Source organism: Akanthomyces muscarius, chromosome 5 (assembly GCF_028009165.1).
Source record: "Akanthomyces muscarius strain Ve6 chromosome 5, whole genome shotgun sequence".
NCBI lineage: Eukaryota > Fungi > Ascomycota > Sordariomycetes > Hypocreales > Cordycipitaceae > Akanthomyces > Akanthomyces muscarius.
The window spans coordinates 1607521-1623064 of NC_079245.1; the positions used below are offsets into that span (position 1 = coordinate 1607521).

General features: G+C 53.1%; 6 protein-coding genes across 7 annotated transcripts; 4 read left to right on the top strand and 2 right to left on the bottom strand.

Moving 5' to 3' along the window:
* Positions 1-1158: 1158 nt before the first annotated feature.
* LMH87_009821 (uncharacterized protein) lies at positions 1159-3066 on the bottom strand (the record flags this gene model as incomplete). The annotated part of the gene is made up of 5 exons (XM_056196884.1): positions 1159-2181; positions 2240-2466; positions 2537-2574; positions 2897-2967; positions 3058-3066. 5 exons carry the CDS (start codon positions 3064-3066, stop codon positions 1159-1161), a joined length of 1368 nt encoding a protein of 455 aa, XP_056053988.1.
* Positions 3067-3659: 593 nt separating this feature from the next.
* Positions 3660-4168, top strand: LMH87_009822 (uncharacterized protein; the record flags this gene model as incomplete). The annotated part of the gene is made up of 2 exons (XM_056196885.1): positions 3660-3749; positions 3902-4168. The coding sequence occupies 2 exons, from the start codon at positions 3660-3662 to the stop codon at positions 4166-4168; spliced, it is 357 nt and encodes a 118-aa protein (XP_056053989.1).
* Positions 4169-7251: 3083 nt separating this feature from the next.
* Positions 7252-9366, top strand: LMH87_009823 (uncharacterized protein; the record flags this gene model as incomplete). The annotated part of the gene is made up of 1 exon (XM_056196887.1): positions 7252-9366. The coding sequence occupies one exon, from the start codon at positions 7252-7254 to the stop codon at positions 9364-9366; it is 2115 nt and encodes a 704-aa protein (XP_056053990.1).
* Positions 9367-10210: 844 nt separating this feature from the next.
* Positions 10211-12588, top strand: LMH87_009824 (uncharacterized protein; the record flags this gene model as incomplete). The annotated part of the gene is made up of 5 exons (XM_056196888.1): positions 10211-10258; positions 10325-10412; positions 10468-10538; positions 10602-11720; positions 11782-12588. 5 exons carry the CDS (start codon positions 10211-10213, stop codon positions 12586-12588), a joined length of 2133 nt encoding a protein of 710 aa, XP_056053991.1.
* Positions 12589-12876: 288 nt separating this feature from the next.
* On the bottom strand, positions 12877-13713 carry LMH87_009825 (uncharacterized protein; the record flags this gene model as incomplete). Of its 2 annotated transcripts, none has more annotated exons than XM_056196890.1 (1): positions 12877-13713. In XM_056196890.1, the coding sequence occupies one exon, from the start codon at positions 13711-13713 to the stop codon at positions 12877-12879; it is 837 nt and encodes a 278-aa protein (XP_056053993.1). The 2 variants fall into 2 exon arrangements, with proteins under 2 accessions (XP_056053993.1, XP_056053992.1); XM_056196889.1 differs by having other exon boundaries at positions 12877-13230.
* A 539-nt stretch (positions 13714-14252) lies between these two features.
* Positions 14253-15401, top strand: LMH87_009826 (uncharacterized protein; the record flags this gene model as incomplete). Its single annotated transcript, XM_056196891.1, has 2 exons — positions 14253-14435; positions 14502-15401. 2 exons carry the CDS (start codon positions 14253-14255, stop codon positions 15399-15401), a joined length of 1083 nt encoding a protein of 360 aa, XP_056053994.1.
* Positions 15402-15544: the final 143 nt, after the last annotated feature.

Sequence of the window (15544 nt, forward strand, 5' to 3'; positions counted from 1 at the left end):
CATTGCAGAATAGACAAGCTGGTGCTGTTTTTCAACGACAAGACGATCGATCACTATCACCATAACTCGCAGGCCTTCTAGATCCCTGCGATGATGCCTGCCAGCTCCTCCTTTGTGCAAGTTTTCTCTTCCACGTGCGCAGCCAACAGCTCCTCCCATTCATCCACCAATAAGCACGCCAGTAAATGTTTGCAGCACGGTATCGCTTGTGAGCCCTGCGCATCCAGACCCGTTGTGCTCAAACCCCCAAACTTCCATGTTCGTGTTGCCGCATCCCCCTTGTCACCTATCGCCGGCTCAGCTCGCCCTTCACTTCCAACTGCAGCGTAAGCATCCACTGCAAAGCCAGCGCAGGAGCAGCTCCACGCGTCGAGGTGTACTAGGTACACGCGCGCCGAAGCCCCCGGCCCGCCAGCGCCTCGCCGAGGCAACGTGGATGCAACAGACCGAGCCGTGTACACAAGCTGGCGCCCTACAGTAGACCTATGTCGTTGCAATCGGCGCTGCTCAATTGAAGAGGCAAATGAGGCGTCTTGTCGACGTTCCTTGCCCGCTGGCGGCTTCTTCAGGGCGAGGCGCCGCACCAGGTTCCTGTCGAGAAGATCCAACGCAGGGAGCAGCATGCCGGGGAAGATAACGTGTAGAGTCAAAATCAAACTTTTTCGCTGAGGCGATTCCCAGGCTTCCTTGAAATGCGAGGAGTGCAGCTCAGCTGCTCTGTCGGCAGCGCTGCCGTCACCATGATCCGCTTCGCACAGTGCGTGCACTATGTTCGTGAGGAGCTCGCGCTGCGATGGGAGCGTGCCCGGCATCCTTCCCTGGCCTTATATTTCAATATTTGGGATATGAAGCATGCTGAGGCTGGATTGTACTTGAGCTACTCTCGAGAACACAGCGGTAAGCCCATGGCGGGATTCTGACCGCAGATGTAGCTGGCAGAGTAGGTGATACTGTGGTCTCCACCACGGACATGCGAGCGAGCAGTGCTTGGCCTCCAATCCGTGTGTAGGCATACCATTGTTTCATGGGAGACACGACGACAACACCTGCATTGTAAGAAACCAGTATCTGCTTATTTCGAGGCGACCTTTTATGCTACACAATATTTATACACTGATCTACGTCTTGTGTTGTACGTTCAACGTCGCCGAGTGGCGATTAAACCCACTCCTTCGGGTTCTGAAGCACATCGACCAAACGCTGCTCACGACTGTTAGGTTCCGGAATATGCATGTAACCCCATGTAGCAGTTCGCGGCAAACTCATCAGAATGCTCTCAACACGAGGTCCCGGGGTGTGCAGTCCAAAAGCAGTACCGCGATCATGCACCAAGTTGAACTCGACATAACGTCCTCTGCGAATCTGCTGCCACTCCTTCTCCTTCTCAGTAAAGGGCATATCCTTGCGCTTCTCCAATATGGGGAGGTACGAAGGCATGAAAGATTTCAGACAGTCCTGGACGAAGGCAAAGGTATTTTCCTGGTCCCGCCCCGACTCGTCCAAGTCATCAAAGAAGATGCCGCCAACACCGCGGCTCTCTTTGCGGTGCTTGTTGTAAAAGTATTCGTCGCACCATTTTTTGAAGCGGGGATAGTAGTCCTTGCTATGGGAGTCGCAAGCGTCTTTGAGCGACTTGTGGAAGTGGATGGCATCTTCATCGAAGAGATACGACGGGGTCAGGTCGCTGCCTCCTCCAAACCACCATGCCTGAGATGTTCCATCGGGGTTCGCCGTTTCAAAGTAGCGATAGTTCAAGTGTACGGTAGGTGCCATAGGGTTCTTCGGGTGGAACACGAGACTGAGGCCGGCGACGAAGAAGTCGAGGGAATCCACATTGGTGGCGAGGTTCTTGTGGTCTGCGCGCATTCTTTCAATGGCCGCTTTTGGCAGGGTACCGTATATGATGCTGACAGCAACGCCGGCTTTCTCAAAGACGTTGCCGTCTTGTAGCACAGCAGTGATGCCGCCGCCGTTGCCATGATCTCTGTCCCATTTGTCTTGGAAAAACTTCTTGCCTTCAATTTCTTCGATGGCCTTGATGATTTCCTGCTGCTGCTCCTTTACGAACTTTTCCATGCGCAGTCGCATGGGCGAATTATCGCCGACAGGGCTTTCTTGTTTTGCTCGCATATCCATCTCGAAGAGCGATGCGGCGTCGAGTTTCGTACCGCCGCGGGCATTCTAATAGAGGTACAAATTAGCTTATTTTTTTAATCTTATCGCTACCAGCAAAGCACACCGAGCTGTAAAATTGATACGCTAGAGGGACAGCGAAGCCAATGGCGGCAGCCGTCAGCCAAGCATTTGCCGCAAGTGGCCGCTTGGCGGCAGGATTCTGACTGCTTGAGAACATTCTGACAGTACTGGCGCAGCGGCCTCGGGATGACTGTCGCGAGCCTTCGCCCAGCATTGAGAGCACATGCTGGCCTTGTCGTCGTGCCGCCATCGTGATGTTGCGTTCCGATGCTGCTGCTGATTAGCTAGATGGCCAATTGATCGATTGGCAGCTCCAAGCATCGCGGTGTGCCTTGCTTACGCTTTAGAAAATGCCGTCGATTCAGAACAGCTGCGTATCTAGGGCAGTTCCGGGTTTTAAAGCGCGAGACCAATTGAGTCGCCGTATGCAAAGCTATTGAGCGTGGACTGATTTCTCTACAGTGGCGTGGTTCTGGGAGCGGCTCAGGAGCTTCCGTCAGGCTGGTGGGGCGAGATATCACTATCAGAGGTACTAAACCGGAGAGAGCAAGCCATATTCGCACTGTACGCACATGCACATATTGCGCGCCTTTCATCATGACTATCATTGGACTCTGCAGGTTATCTAGCCATGTAGCCTATCCGAACTTCCTTTTTTTTCTAACATTCTGGAGACAAGTCAAAAGTTTATCTTGCGAACATGTAGCTGCTGAGGAGGTCTCTAATAGGCCCATCGCCGCCACAGACGGGTCTCTGTGGTTTGTAATCCAGCTAAAGCGACCATTTATTAGTCTATGACACATTCAGTCACCAGGCAAATAATAACATGGGGAAAAGCAGTAGCTATGGCCGCCAGCGCACATTTCTCATATTCGAATTTGATTCGTGTAGGAGGCGCGGGGTATATTGAACCAACAGTACATAGGTTACATAGCGACTGCAGATGAGCTACTTCGTAGATCCGCAAAACAGAGGGCGAGGGTTGGCAATAAACGTCGAGATTCCTCAAACTCTATTGAACTTGTATGCTGTGCTTACCTGCGAATAATGACATCCAACATATGACTACTATGCAAGCACGGTCGCCGCTTTTGTAAAGCGCCTGATTGCGTGCAATGAGCTGACTGTGTCAGCTGCTACGGGCTGTGATTCACACTGTCCTAGCACGCCAAACGCAGCTAGCGCCACAGCCCGTGGCCATCCGTCCTCGTGCCTGGTGGCCTGGCCAGGTCGCCTGCCATTCGCCATCGCTTGTCTGCCTGCCACCGCCCTCTGGCCTGCAGCGTCGTCACTGTTCCACCGCGCCCCTCTTCTCCTCCACCTGCTCCGTCCTGCGCCTTACCGCTGCCTAGAACTTGGATTCTTCAAATACCATCACGTCTTTTGTCTAATCTTCCTGTTGTCATCTCACTGAACACATACTGCCCGTTACTGTATCCGTCTGCACCGCATCTTTGCCCAACATGCGCAGCAAGTTCAAGGACGAGCACCCCTTTGAGAAGCGCAAGGCCGAGGCCGAGCGCATCCGCCAGAAATACGCCGATCGCATTCCTGTAAGTACCGCGCCTTCTCAAGATTTGATAGGAAATAGAATGCATAGGCCTGATACCGATCTTTCATGTGCCCTCGGCAAACTGGTTTCGACCGGAGGCCAAAGTCACGGCTCCACCAACTCGAGGATTTGTGCTAATAGTTTCATTGCCAGGTCATTTGCGAAAAGGTCGAGAAAAGCGATATTGCCACCATCGACAAGAAGAAGTACCTCGTACCTTCGGATCTTACCGTTGGCCAGTTTGTCTATGTCATCCGCAAGCGCATCAAGCTGTCTCCTGAGAAGGCCATCTTCATCTTCGTCGACGAGGTTCTTCCTCCCACGGCAGCTTTAATGAGCAGCATCTACGAGGAGCACAAGGATGAGGACGGCTTTCTCTACATTACCTACTCCGGCGAGAACACCTTCGGCAGCGCGTGAGTGCTACGAGCGTGATAACGAGCTCACTGGCCAGAATATGATGACAATGGCGTTCCGGTTTATTTTGATTACGATGCACTCAGAATGCCGCCAATTTGGCTTTTATGCAATGAATCTTATGGAATTATCTGCTCAGCGTGGAACTCCGATAGACTATGCAAGGTTTTCTACCTTGACAGGCTGTGCTGCAATCCGTCACTGCGAGACGCTTCTGCGAAAAGGACACACACTCGGTTCATGTGAATGACGTGCCGAGCTTTTGAGGAGGATAGATGGTCTCGTGTCAACTGGTAGTTGAAGCGGTCAGATGCAAGCGCTGTTTGCTGTGCTCTAGATAGTTAGCGGATAGCACTTAAGATAGTATGAATGCTCTGCTTTTTCTGCTCTCGAGTCTCTGTGCCAGCTAATACGTATTAGCTGGCACAGAGTATCTGCCACGCCGTGAAAAAACCTGGACCGTAAAAAAAGGAAGATAGACGCTGGTAGTATATATATATATATATATATTTGTATATATACAAATCTCGAAGCGTCCTTGCGGTTGAAGCTCGCTGTTCGGCAGCATGTTAGTCGAAAATCTTGATCAAATCGGCACGTCTCTCTTGCAGACGGCCCATCGCCCCACGCCTACGGTAAATGAGCATAGGGCTGATGATCTGGAAGCAGGGTATGACGTCGTAGCAAGGCCGTGGAGAAGTGGCATATCAATAAACATGCTTAAATTCAACATCTGGCATGGCTCACAGTGGAGTCATGCAAGGCAGTGTATCGCAAGATGGCGTTGCCCAACAGTGCAAACTTCTTGGATCAAGTGCAAGGTTTGGCTATCCGCACGCAGCTATGTGTTTATTCTGGTTGCACTTGGTTTGTGCTTGACAAAGTCAAGTGCTGGTACTTCTATTTGAGATGCAGTGCCGAACGTCAGCGAGCTTTCATTGAAGTGTAGCTGGCGGCCTCCATGCTGTCCCTAGAGGCGAGGATGTTGACTACCTCGAGTTGGACTTATTTGGCACATCCGGATAATTCAGCGGTACATAAGCAGACGGGGCAGAAACAAGGTTGGCAGGCTATTACTGATATAGGGCAGGGGACATATAAGGTAATCAGTTATCACCTTGAGCGGGCTGTAGGAAACCTGTTTTTGCCCCTGTTCCCGGCCAACTGGCACTGGCGACGGGGCCGACAAACCAAACAAATGGCAACCAGCAGCGCACGGCGCAGTAGAAACGCCGCTGAGGGAAAAAAGGTGGCTGGAGTGATGCTGCTATACCAGTACGTAGTGGATAGTTGACCACCTAGTTACAGTGGGCACGGCAATCGCCTTGGACCCAAGCACAAGTAACTACCTAGGTACCTAAGTACTCCGTATCTTTGCGTGCTTTATTGCCTGGCATCCTGGCCAGCGGCGTTTTGGCTTCTGTGCTGGTGTATGATGTCTCTGCAACGAACAGCTAAATTGTTTGGCACCTTCACCACTGCCGTAGGGCAGAGTGTGGCGGGCCTGCGCCACCCTAGGCAAAAACCTGGTTTGGGCGTCACAGCTGGGACGGGCCGTACGTAATCTGTACCGTGGGCACACTTGGGTAGGCAACTAAATCGCCGAATTCCTTTTTGAGCCTTTTGAAGATATTATGCTGCATTCTTCCATCGCGGCTTATTAATATTGCTTTGAAATGGCTGAGCCTGCGGTGAGGGGCTCACATTGGGAACAATATATCGACAGGCATCATTCACAATGCACGACGACCATTCACTTCTCGGCCTTGGCCTCAGCGAGTTACCAGAGACTTTGTGAACCTCACCGCCATGATTGGGCAACAGTGAACCCTGGCCAGCGCCAACGACGCATCGTGTGCGCCATGCACTGTGGAGTCCCCATCAACCCATTCACTAAATATTCACTAGCCTCTCAGGTCTCAAGTAACGCTACCCTCTAGCCAACCGCCGGGCCTCATACATCCTGGCCATGATACATTCTTCGAGGCACAAGCCCCGTCACGTCGACGGCGCTCCGCTTGCCACACCCTTCCTGGTTCCAGTTGTGGCCATGGCGTCAGTGTGCATCTTTACTATCCAGCCCAAAGCGGCAGCCCGTCCTATCGAATAAAGAAGAGCGCGGGTCCCTCAATCTCGCGAGAAGGGCTTGGAACGATGGGCACCTGCAATATACCTCTTGTCGCTCCGAGGTGACCCCCTTGCACAGTAAAGAAAAAGAAAAAAAACCTGCAGCATATTTAGCCCTGTTCCTGGCTTGCTGAGATCTTAAAGTCCTTTCAGAAAAGTATATTGACCCGCTGCCGTGGCCCATTCATTCAGTTGAATTGGGCTGCCGCTGTCTATTGTCAACTTACTCGACCTGTCGGTCCTCTATCGTGCACGAAGACAATCAAAGGAGCATCCTTTCTTCTTCTCACTTTTCGAAATTGCACCCCTGTCTGGGCAAATCTTTCTTTCTGCTTCTAGCTGCATTGCTGGCTTGGCTACAAAAATAGTCTGACCAGCCTGCGTTTGAAGAGTCCTCGCCGCTGGCACCATCACGCACGCTGACTGGTCCGCCCGTGCCCTCGGCGCTTAAACGCAGCAACACGAGCAAATCGATCCCGTGCGAGTTGAAGCAGAGCCACAACTAGGGGCTTCGCGGTTTCGTTATTTTCCGTTTTATTCCTCCCGTCGTGGAGACGCTTGGTACGATTCCCATTCATTTCTGCTTCTTTCTCTACACTACCTGCCGCCACCTTCTTTCTTTCTTCCCTCTTACATGGCCTCTTTTGCATCCTTTGTCTACCCCGTCCTTGTTCCTCGACTCTCCTCTACTCTCTTTTTTGTTCGGGGTCACGAATGGCAGAGCACACGACGGCCTTTTGATTCATCTTTCTTTCCATTGTTTCCCTGCTTCATTCACCCCAGCGAATCCCGACCTGCCACAGCTGTCTGTTGTTCACTGTAGACCAGGAACACAAACTTATACTTCTTACACTGTCACAACGTCTTGCCACACTAAACCGTTCTTTTATTTTTCGAACATCGCAGCGAATTCAAAATAATCTCGAAACCACACAATTAATAACATGGACAGAATCAAAATGTTCTCCTCACAGAAACGCGACGACCAGGCGTCGTATCCCGCCGTTCCGCACTCTTTACGCTCTGATCCATACGAGACTCTGGATCATCCGCGAAACCCCGGCGCTCGTCCCGTTGCCTACTCTCAAATCACCCCGTACCTCGGTATCCGGGCCAGGATGTCTCAAATATGGATCAATCGCTGGACCATCCTTCTTCTCCTCGTCCTGCTCCGCGTTGTCATCCTGATTGCGCAGCTCAAGGACAACGTCGGGGACGCCAAGACAAAGGCACTCTCCGCTTGCAGCAAGGTTGAAGATGTCGGAAGTGCCATGGCCTCCATGCCTCACTACTTGTCCGTTGGCGTTAATTCAATGGCCGCCAAAGGTATGCAGGAGGCTGTGCACGGAATGGCCAAGATGCTGGATCTCATCATGCAAGCCGTTCCTGCAATGATTGTTTTCTACATCAATTTCTTGGTCGCCACCTACGCTTGTCTCATCACTGCCATGGTCCACGGCAGTTTGGACGTCGTGGCCTCTGTCACCAAAGATGCCACGAAGGCCTTCAACGACGTCATTGATGGTGCTACCAAAGAAATCCAAGATATCTCTGGTGACTTGGAAAGTGGCATCAACAAGATCACAAAATCAATTCAAAACTCTGTCTTTGGAAAGCTGATTCCCGACATCCCCAAGGTCGACTTCTCGAAGCCAGTCGACAAGCTCAAGGGATTCGATCTCAACTCGGACGAATTCGTCAAGGACGTTCAAAAGCTCAACAAAGATCTGCCCACCTTTGAGGAAGTCCAAAACCTGACCAGCCAAGCTGTCTCATTTCCGTTCAAACTTGTCCGCGAGGCCCTCAACGAAACATATGGAAATTGGACTTTCAAAAAAGACGTCTTTCCATTAGCCCAAAAGAAGAAAATGACATTCTGCTCTGACAACGACACACTGAGCAACTTCTTCCAGAAGCTATTTGATCTTATCCACAAAGCAAGAATCATTTTCCTGGTAGTTCTTAGCCTCCTCGCCGTTCTCGCCATCGCCCCCATGGCTGCGTTTGAGATGTACCGATGGAGACGGCAGCAGAAACATTCTGAGCTTATCGAAAAGAACCAATTCGATCCCATGGATGTAATCTATATTGCATCGCGTCCCCTCACTTCCAGAGTCGGTATCAAGTTTGGTTCGCGTCTCAGGGGAGACAGAAAGGTCCTGATGAGATGGTGTGTCGCTTATGCTACCTCACCTCCGGCTCTTTTCGTTCTTTCGCTTGCTGTTGCTGGGTTCTTTTCTTGCTTCTGCCAGTGGATCCTGCTCAAGGCTGTGCAAAAGGAAGTCCCTGAGATAACAGAAAAGGTTGGTGCTTTCGCTGAAAATGTGGTCAAGTCTCTGGAGCAGGTATCTGTAGATTGGGCCAACGACGCGAACGGCGTTGTCATCGGTTTCAACGATGACATCAACAAGGACGTACTGGGATACGTGACGAATGCCACCGATGCCGTCAACAGCACTATCAACACCTTCATGGACACCATGGAGAAGGGCCTGGAGACTGTTTTCAATGGCACAATTCTCCTAGACCCAATCAAGTCCGTCCTACACTGTGTTATTGGCATCAAGATTGAAAACGTCCAGAAAGGCTTGACATGGGTACATGACCATGCACACGTCGACTTTCCCCGATTTCCCAACGACACATTCAGTCAGGGTGCCAACGATTCCATTTCTGGGGATTCCGACCTTAACACCTTCCTTTCATCGCCGTCCTCTGTGACTACAGATGAAGTGAGCGGTGCAATCAAGCATGTGGTCAACTGGCTGCTCAACAACATCATTCAGGAAGCGCTCATTTCGACCGGCATTTTGCTAGTTTACATCATTGTTGTCCTACTTGGTGTCGTTCGCACACTGGCGGGCATGGCGTCTCCGGGCGCAGGAAGGCCGCAGGAAGCAATGCGCTACACCGGCGATGACCGACCCCCCCTGGCTCCCCGATCACCACAAAGCAGCGGCACTGCCCATGGCCAATTTGGCGACTTCGGGGATCAGGCTGCCCGGCCAAGACATGTCCCGCTGCAAGAGAAGGGCGAGGCGCACGGGCACCACGGACAAGGCGGTACTTTCTAGTGCTGGCCTGATGGGCGATGGCGTAGCGCTATTGAACTACTTGCGTTAGAATGACTGGCTACTGATGTCGGCATTGAGGGTTAGATTTTTTTTTGGGTACATTTCCTTCGCATCAATGACTTTAAACGGGAGGTAATATTCGTTTTGCTTTGTCACGGTCCTGTTTTTTGCTTTGATTCATTAGGCCGAGTCAGAGATTGGACATCACTTACGCGGCTCATCTTTTTGATTTTCTTTTCACAAAACGACAAAAAAAGCTGCCTTTTTCCTCGGTTGCAATGGCTCACCAAATCTGTTTCGGGATGGTAGTCTTGAGCACCCAGAACGTACAAGCTTTAGATTGAGAACACTCGAAAATACAAACAAGATGACTGCAAACACGGAGAAACCGAATGGCCGAGAGGCTGCGCCGCATGAGTGACTCGAGTAGAATAAAGCTTATCCATTACATAAAGCCGGCGGCGGCAGAGATTGAGAATCTTGCCCCATTCGGAAAGTCCGGCACTAACATGTACTTGCTGCAGATGCGGAGTGCGGCAACCTGCAGCTCTAGCGCACGGAAAAAGTGGCGGAGGCTACCCTTCCGGTTTCGCCCACCGATCTCTGCCAACTGTAGCACAACTAATGACAGCACTGCAGCACTGCAACACTGCAGCACATGCAGCGCGGGGTGCCGGTGTCGCCACTGACCCAGGAAAAAAGAGAGCCACTCTATTTTACGGCCCAACATAAGTAGGTATAATTCGAAGCTCTTCCCCCGACTGCCACTTCAGTCCTTTCATCGCGTTTCTTGCATCCTCGCTACTAGTCTCTAGAATTGAATTGTTTTATTCATTGAGCAATCATGGAGGCCATCAAGCAAACGTTCCAGCGCTGCAAGGCGCAGAAGCGAGTAGGTCGAAATGGAGGGGTAGCACGAGAGAAGGAGATCGCTAACCATCGCCACCTCTTGCAATAGTCTGCCCTAGTTGGCTATGTCACAGCTGGATATCCCAGACCCCAAGATACACCAGACATTCTTCTGTCCATGCAAAAGGGTGGTTGCGGTTTGTCGCCGTCTGCAGTTGTAGCTACCGCCAGCTGGCTAACTGTGCTTTCCAGACGTCATCGAAGTCGGATCCCCCTTCACCGACCCCATTGCCGACGGTCCCACGATTCAAAAAGCCAATGCTGTATGCAAGCCTACTGCCAATTGATACAGCCAAGACCGGATCTTCTAACTGATGCCGTGATAGATTGCTCTCAATAATGATGTCACGATTTCATCAACTCTCGACATCATTCGCGATGCCCGAAGCAAGGGCTTGACTGTCCCCGTCATCATCATGGGGTACTACAACCCTCTCCTGAACTATGGTGAGGAGCGCCTTCTGGCCGACTGCAAGTCTGCTGGTGTCAATGGCTTTATCGTCGTTGACTTGCCTCCCGAGGAGGCCATCTCCTTCCGCAAACTCTGCACCAAGGGCGGCCTCTCCTACGTACCCCTAATCGCCCCCGCCACTTCGGATGCCCGCATGAAGATTCTTTGCCAGCTTGCCGACTCCTTCATCTACGTCGTATCGAGACAGGGTGTCACTGGAGCCACTGGCACTTTGAGCGCCAACATCCCCGAGCTTCTCAGCCGCGTCAAAAACTATAGCGGAAACAAGCCTGCGGCCGTTGGCTTCGGTGTCAGCACCCACGAGCACTTCGAGAGCGTCGCCTCTGTTGCCGACGGTGTTGTTGTCGGCAGTCAAATCATTACGACCATTGGTAACGCTCCTTCTGGCGGGATCTGTGACAGCGTGCAAAACTTCTGCTCTGAGCTCTGCGGCCGCTCTACCGAGCAGATTGCTGCCGATGCCAGCAGCGTCGCTGCCCAGGATATCCAGAACAGCGAGGCCACTCTAGCCGAGGCCACCATCACACCCGAGAAGGACAAGGAACTAGTCGCCCAGCTCGCAGCCATGCACGCCAAAATTCCTGACCGCTTTGGCGAGTTTGGTGGCCAGTTTGTTCCCGAGAGCTTGATGGACTGCTTATCGCAACTTGAGGACGGCTTCAACAAGATCAAAGACGACCCTGTTTTCTGGGACGAGATTCGCTCTTACTACGACTACATGGGTCGTCAGTCCAAGCTGTACCTGGCTGACCGTCTGACTGAGTATGCCGGAGGCGCCAACATCTGGCTGAAGCGCGAAGATTTAAACCACACCGGCAGCCACAAGATCAACAATGCCATTGGTCAGCTGCTCCTCGCCAAGCGCCTGGGCAAGACTAAGATTATCGCCGAGACTGGTGCTGGCCAGCACGGTGTTGCCACTGCTACCATATGTGCCAAGTTTGGCATGGAATGCACAGTATATATGGGTGCTGTGAGTCAAGAGCCTTTGCTTTACTCCATTTTCCAAAGCTATTTGCTAACTCTGATCTTAGGAGGATGTTCGTCGCCAGGCGCTCAATGTATTCCGCATGAGACTTCTCGGAGCCAAGGTCGTTCCTGTCACCGCTGGCAGTCAGACTCTGCGTGATGCAGTCAACGAGGCCCTCCGTGCCTGGGTTGTTGAGCTCGACACCACTCACTACATCATTGGCTCTGCAATTGGCCCTCATCCCTTCCCTACGATCGTCCGTACTCTGCAGTCTGTTATTGGTGATGAGACCAAGCAGCAAATGATGGAGAAGCGCGGCAAGCTTCCGGATGCCGTTGTTGCCTGTGTCGGTGGCGGCTCCAATGCCGCCGGCATGTTCTACCCTTTCTCCAATGACCCTAGTGTCAAGATTCTCGGAGTCGAAGCTGGCGGTGAGGGCATTGGGACGGGCAGACACGGCGCTCCTCTCAGCGCCGGTACCAAGGGTGTCCTGCACGGTGTCCGCACATACGTTGTGCAAGATGAACATGGGCAGATTTCCGAGACGCACTCCATCTCGGCTGGCCTGGACTACCCGGGTGTTGGCCCCGAACTCAGTTCCTGGAAGGACAGCGGCCGTGCCGAGTTCATCGCTGCCGACGACGCCCAGGCCATGATTGGTTTCCGTCTGTGCAGTCAGCTGGAGGGTATCATCCCTGCACTTGAGTCTGCGCACGGCATCTACGGCGGCATCGAGCTGGCCAAGAAGATGGAGAAGGGTCAGGACATTGTCATCTGTCTGAGCGGCCGTGGTGACAAAGATGTTCAGAGTGTTGCCGAGGAACTACCCAAACTTGGCCCCAAGATAGGTTGGGATCTCCGCTTCGAGTGAAAAAATGCTCGACAAGAGCACACTGCTTTCATTCTCAAGATTTAACTGGCGCAAAGCATAGGGAAGGATTACATTTTTGCAGATCATGTCATCTGTCACGTAGAAATGCACCGGCGTTCTTAAAAGGTCAATAGATAAGCAATGAAAAAGGATTCTTAGCAAGCAAACAAAAACTTGAGTTGTACATTGAGGTTTGTATGATGTTCTAGAATACATGCGGGCAAGCGCCTTTTGCCACTGGGTTTCGATATGAAGAGCGTCTCCATGGTCTTATCCTCTTCTCCCATTTTACAGTTGCGTCTGCTTCTGGTCGGCCTGGGTATCGGCTTGCGCAGCCTCTAGCGCATCCGCCTCGTCGAGCTGCTGCAGCAGCCTCGCTTCCTCCTCATCCGAAAGCTCCTCGATATCCTCCAAGCTCGCCAAGTCTTCATTCCCCAGCACCAGGGCGCGATGAAACGCGGCGCGCAGCTCCTCGAGCGTCTCCTTGCTGCGGACACTCAGGGGTCCCGGCGTGGCAAAGTCGAGGGCAAAGCGGATCAAGTCATCGCGGTCCTCAATCTCCTTGGGCTCCATGCCCAGAGCGATGCGCTCCTCGTTGAAGCGCTGTTGGACGGCCTGGCTCTGCATCAGCAGCCAGCGCATGTTCCAGCCGCCGGGGCCGAGCTCCTTGAGGCGCGCGGGCTTGCTCTTGAGGAGGTAGTTCTCAAGGCCGCCCTCGCGGCGGATCGTCTTGAGCACACGCAGCGTCAGGCGCGTCTTGATGCGCGCACCCAGGGCGGGCACGTAAAAGGCCTTGACGTGCACGTTGGGCCGCCAGAACCGCTTCGTCTTGTTGCCTCGGCCCGCGACAATGTTGCCGTACCGAATCCGCGCGCTGCCGTACAAGCCGCGGTTCGACTGCTTGTAGATGCGGCGCTCGCCGTAGGGATACGGCGGGATCAGCTCCTGGGGCAGGCGGTGCGCCTTGACCGTCTTCGTTTGCGGTACGGGTGTCGTTGAGAAGGTGCGACTAGAAGGTGCGGCGGCGGCACATCTGAGGAGGGGGCTCGTCGTCGGCCGGCTTGCGAGCGGGCACTGAGTCGCGAGCGAGAGGATTGACCTCGTCGCGGAGAGTCTGAAGGCCATGGTAGGCCAAAATGGGGGGCGGTCGGAAAAGCTGTACCTAGTGGCCTATCGCCCTAAGGGCCAAATTCGCAGAGTCAATGTTGCTTTAACGATTCCGGTCGTTATAATCTCATTGTAAACGAAAGGCTCAGTCCACACGAGTGTTTCGATTCGCTCGTCGCCGATGCTCAGGTCTTGCGTGAGGCGAGCGTCAGCCGAGAACAATTTTGGCCCTTCGGAAGCGCTAATGATCCGGCAGCGCCCATTCTCTTTCTGAGCCATCGCCCCTGGCTGGCTTGTGCGCACGCCAGGCGGCCAGGCACATGCGCCAGTGGCAAGCACCAGATCTCCGCTGAGCAGCTCCGCTGGCCAGGGGAGCTACTGGTAGTGAAGCACGGAGGGGCAGCTGGTGCTGCCATTTAAACATGCATCTTTGTCAAATCTCCCAGGGCCGAGGACTGTAATTCGGCTTTGCGAGGGCTCGTGCGGGGATCGATTTTCTTTCTGTCCAGCGTCTTTCTTTTCTTTTCTGTTTTTTTTTCTTCTCAATAATTCTGCATATGATACCCATTGCCAATTCTTCATTTACAACCACAACCATGCTTCCACCAGTGGACGACCATGTTCTTGAGAACAATCCCGATTTCGCAAGGCTGTACAAGATCCTTACAACAACTGTTTTGAGTCCGGATGGCACATCAAGACGAACCAAAGAATCGAAAGAGAATGAGGCAATCAAAAAGGTACAGCGCCCCAGCCTAAAACCATCCCCCATGCTCGCTCCACTCACCACTGCTCTCTTTCGGTAGCAAGCGAACCAGCATCGTTTGAAAGCCACAAGGCAGCATCTCCTGGAACGAGCCATTGCCACGGTCTCTCCGGCCGAGCAGACCCGACAAGCCCCAGGATCGCGCGCTCCGAGCGGCTCATACACCTCCCGCGACTCGACACACGCCGAGCACTCCGAATCCCTCCTCGACCTCCTCCTCATCCTCCCGCCGCTGCTCGATAGCAACTCCTCGATTTCGCCCGAATCCGCAGCTCTTCTTCTCACCAGTAAGCCCCTGTGCGAACTCACCACACTGGCTCCCGCGCTCGCGGAACTCGTTTCCACGAATCTGCACGCCTCGGCGCTCGACCTGACGCGGCTTTCGCACCCGTCCAGCAACCCGGCCTCTGTACAGCGCCACATTCCCGCGCTCGAAAACGATTATGCCTCGCTGCGGGACCAGCTTGGAGCCGCTCGCGCGAAACTCTTGACCAGTCGTCTGCGCGCCGTCTCCGCGCTGACGCAGCTGCTGCACATGTACGCCGAGATCCTCGCACGGCTCGTCCGCTGCCTCGAGGCCAAGCACGGTCCCGTCGCACAGTCTCTTGATCTGCGTGCCGCGGAAGTGGCGCTACTGGCGCAAAAGACCGAGTCCGAGGCCACGCAGACGCTCGTTGGATTACAAGACGAGGTCTACTCTCCCGAGGTCGTGTCCGCGCTACGCACATACGGCGCACACTTACGGGATGCCAAGATGCGCGGCGCGGAGCGGGTGCGAAATATGCAGCGCGAGCTCAAGGAATACGGAATCGATGCCGATGACGGTGGCGGCAGCGCAAAGGAAAAGATGATGCGAGAAATGGCAAAGGCGCACGAGGAAATTGGGCGGCAAGTGGACGAGGTGAAGCTCGATCTGGAGCGCTTACACACACGGCAGTAAATATATACCAGCTGAAATACAGAACGGTCCACGCACAGTTTCATCATGTACCAAAACAATTGGTTATTTGTTCGGTCTAATTATCTAGAGTACAAGTACATTTGCTACCATAAGCGTAAAACCAAAGACAGACCTTAGTAAAA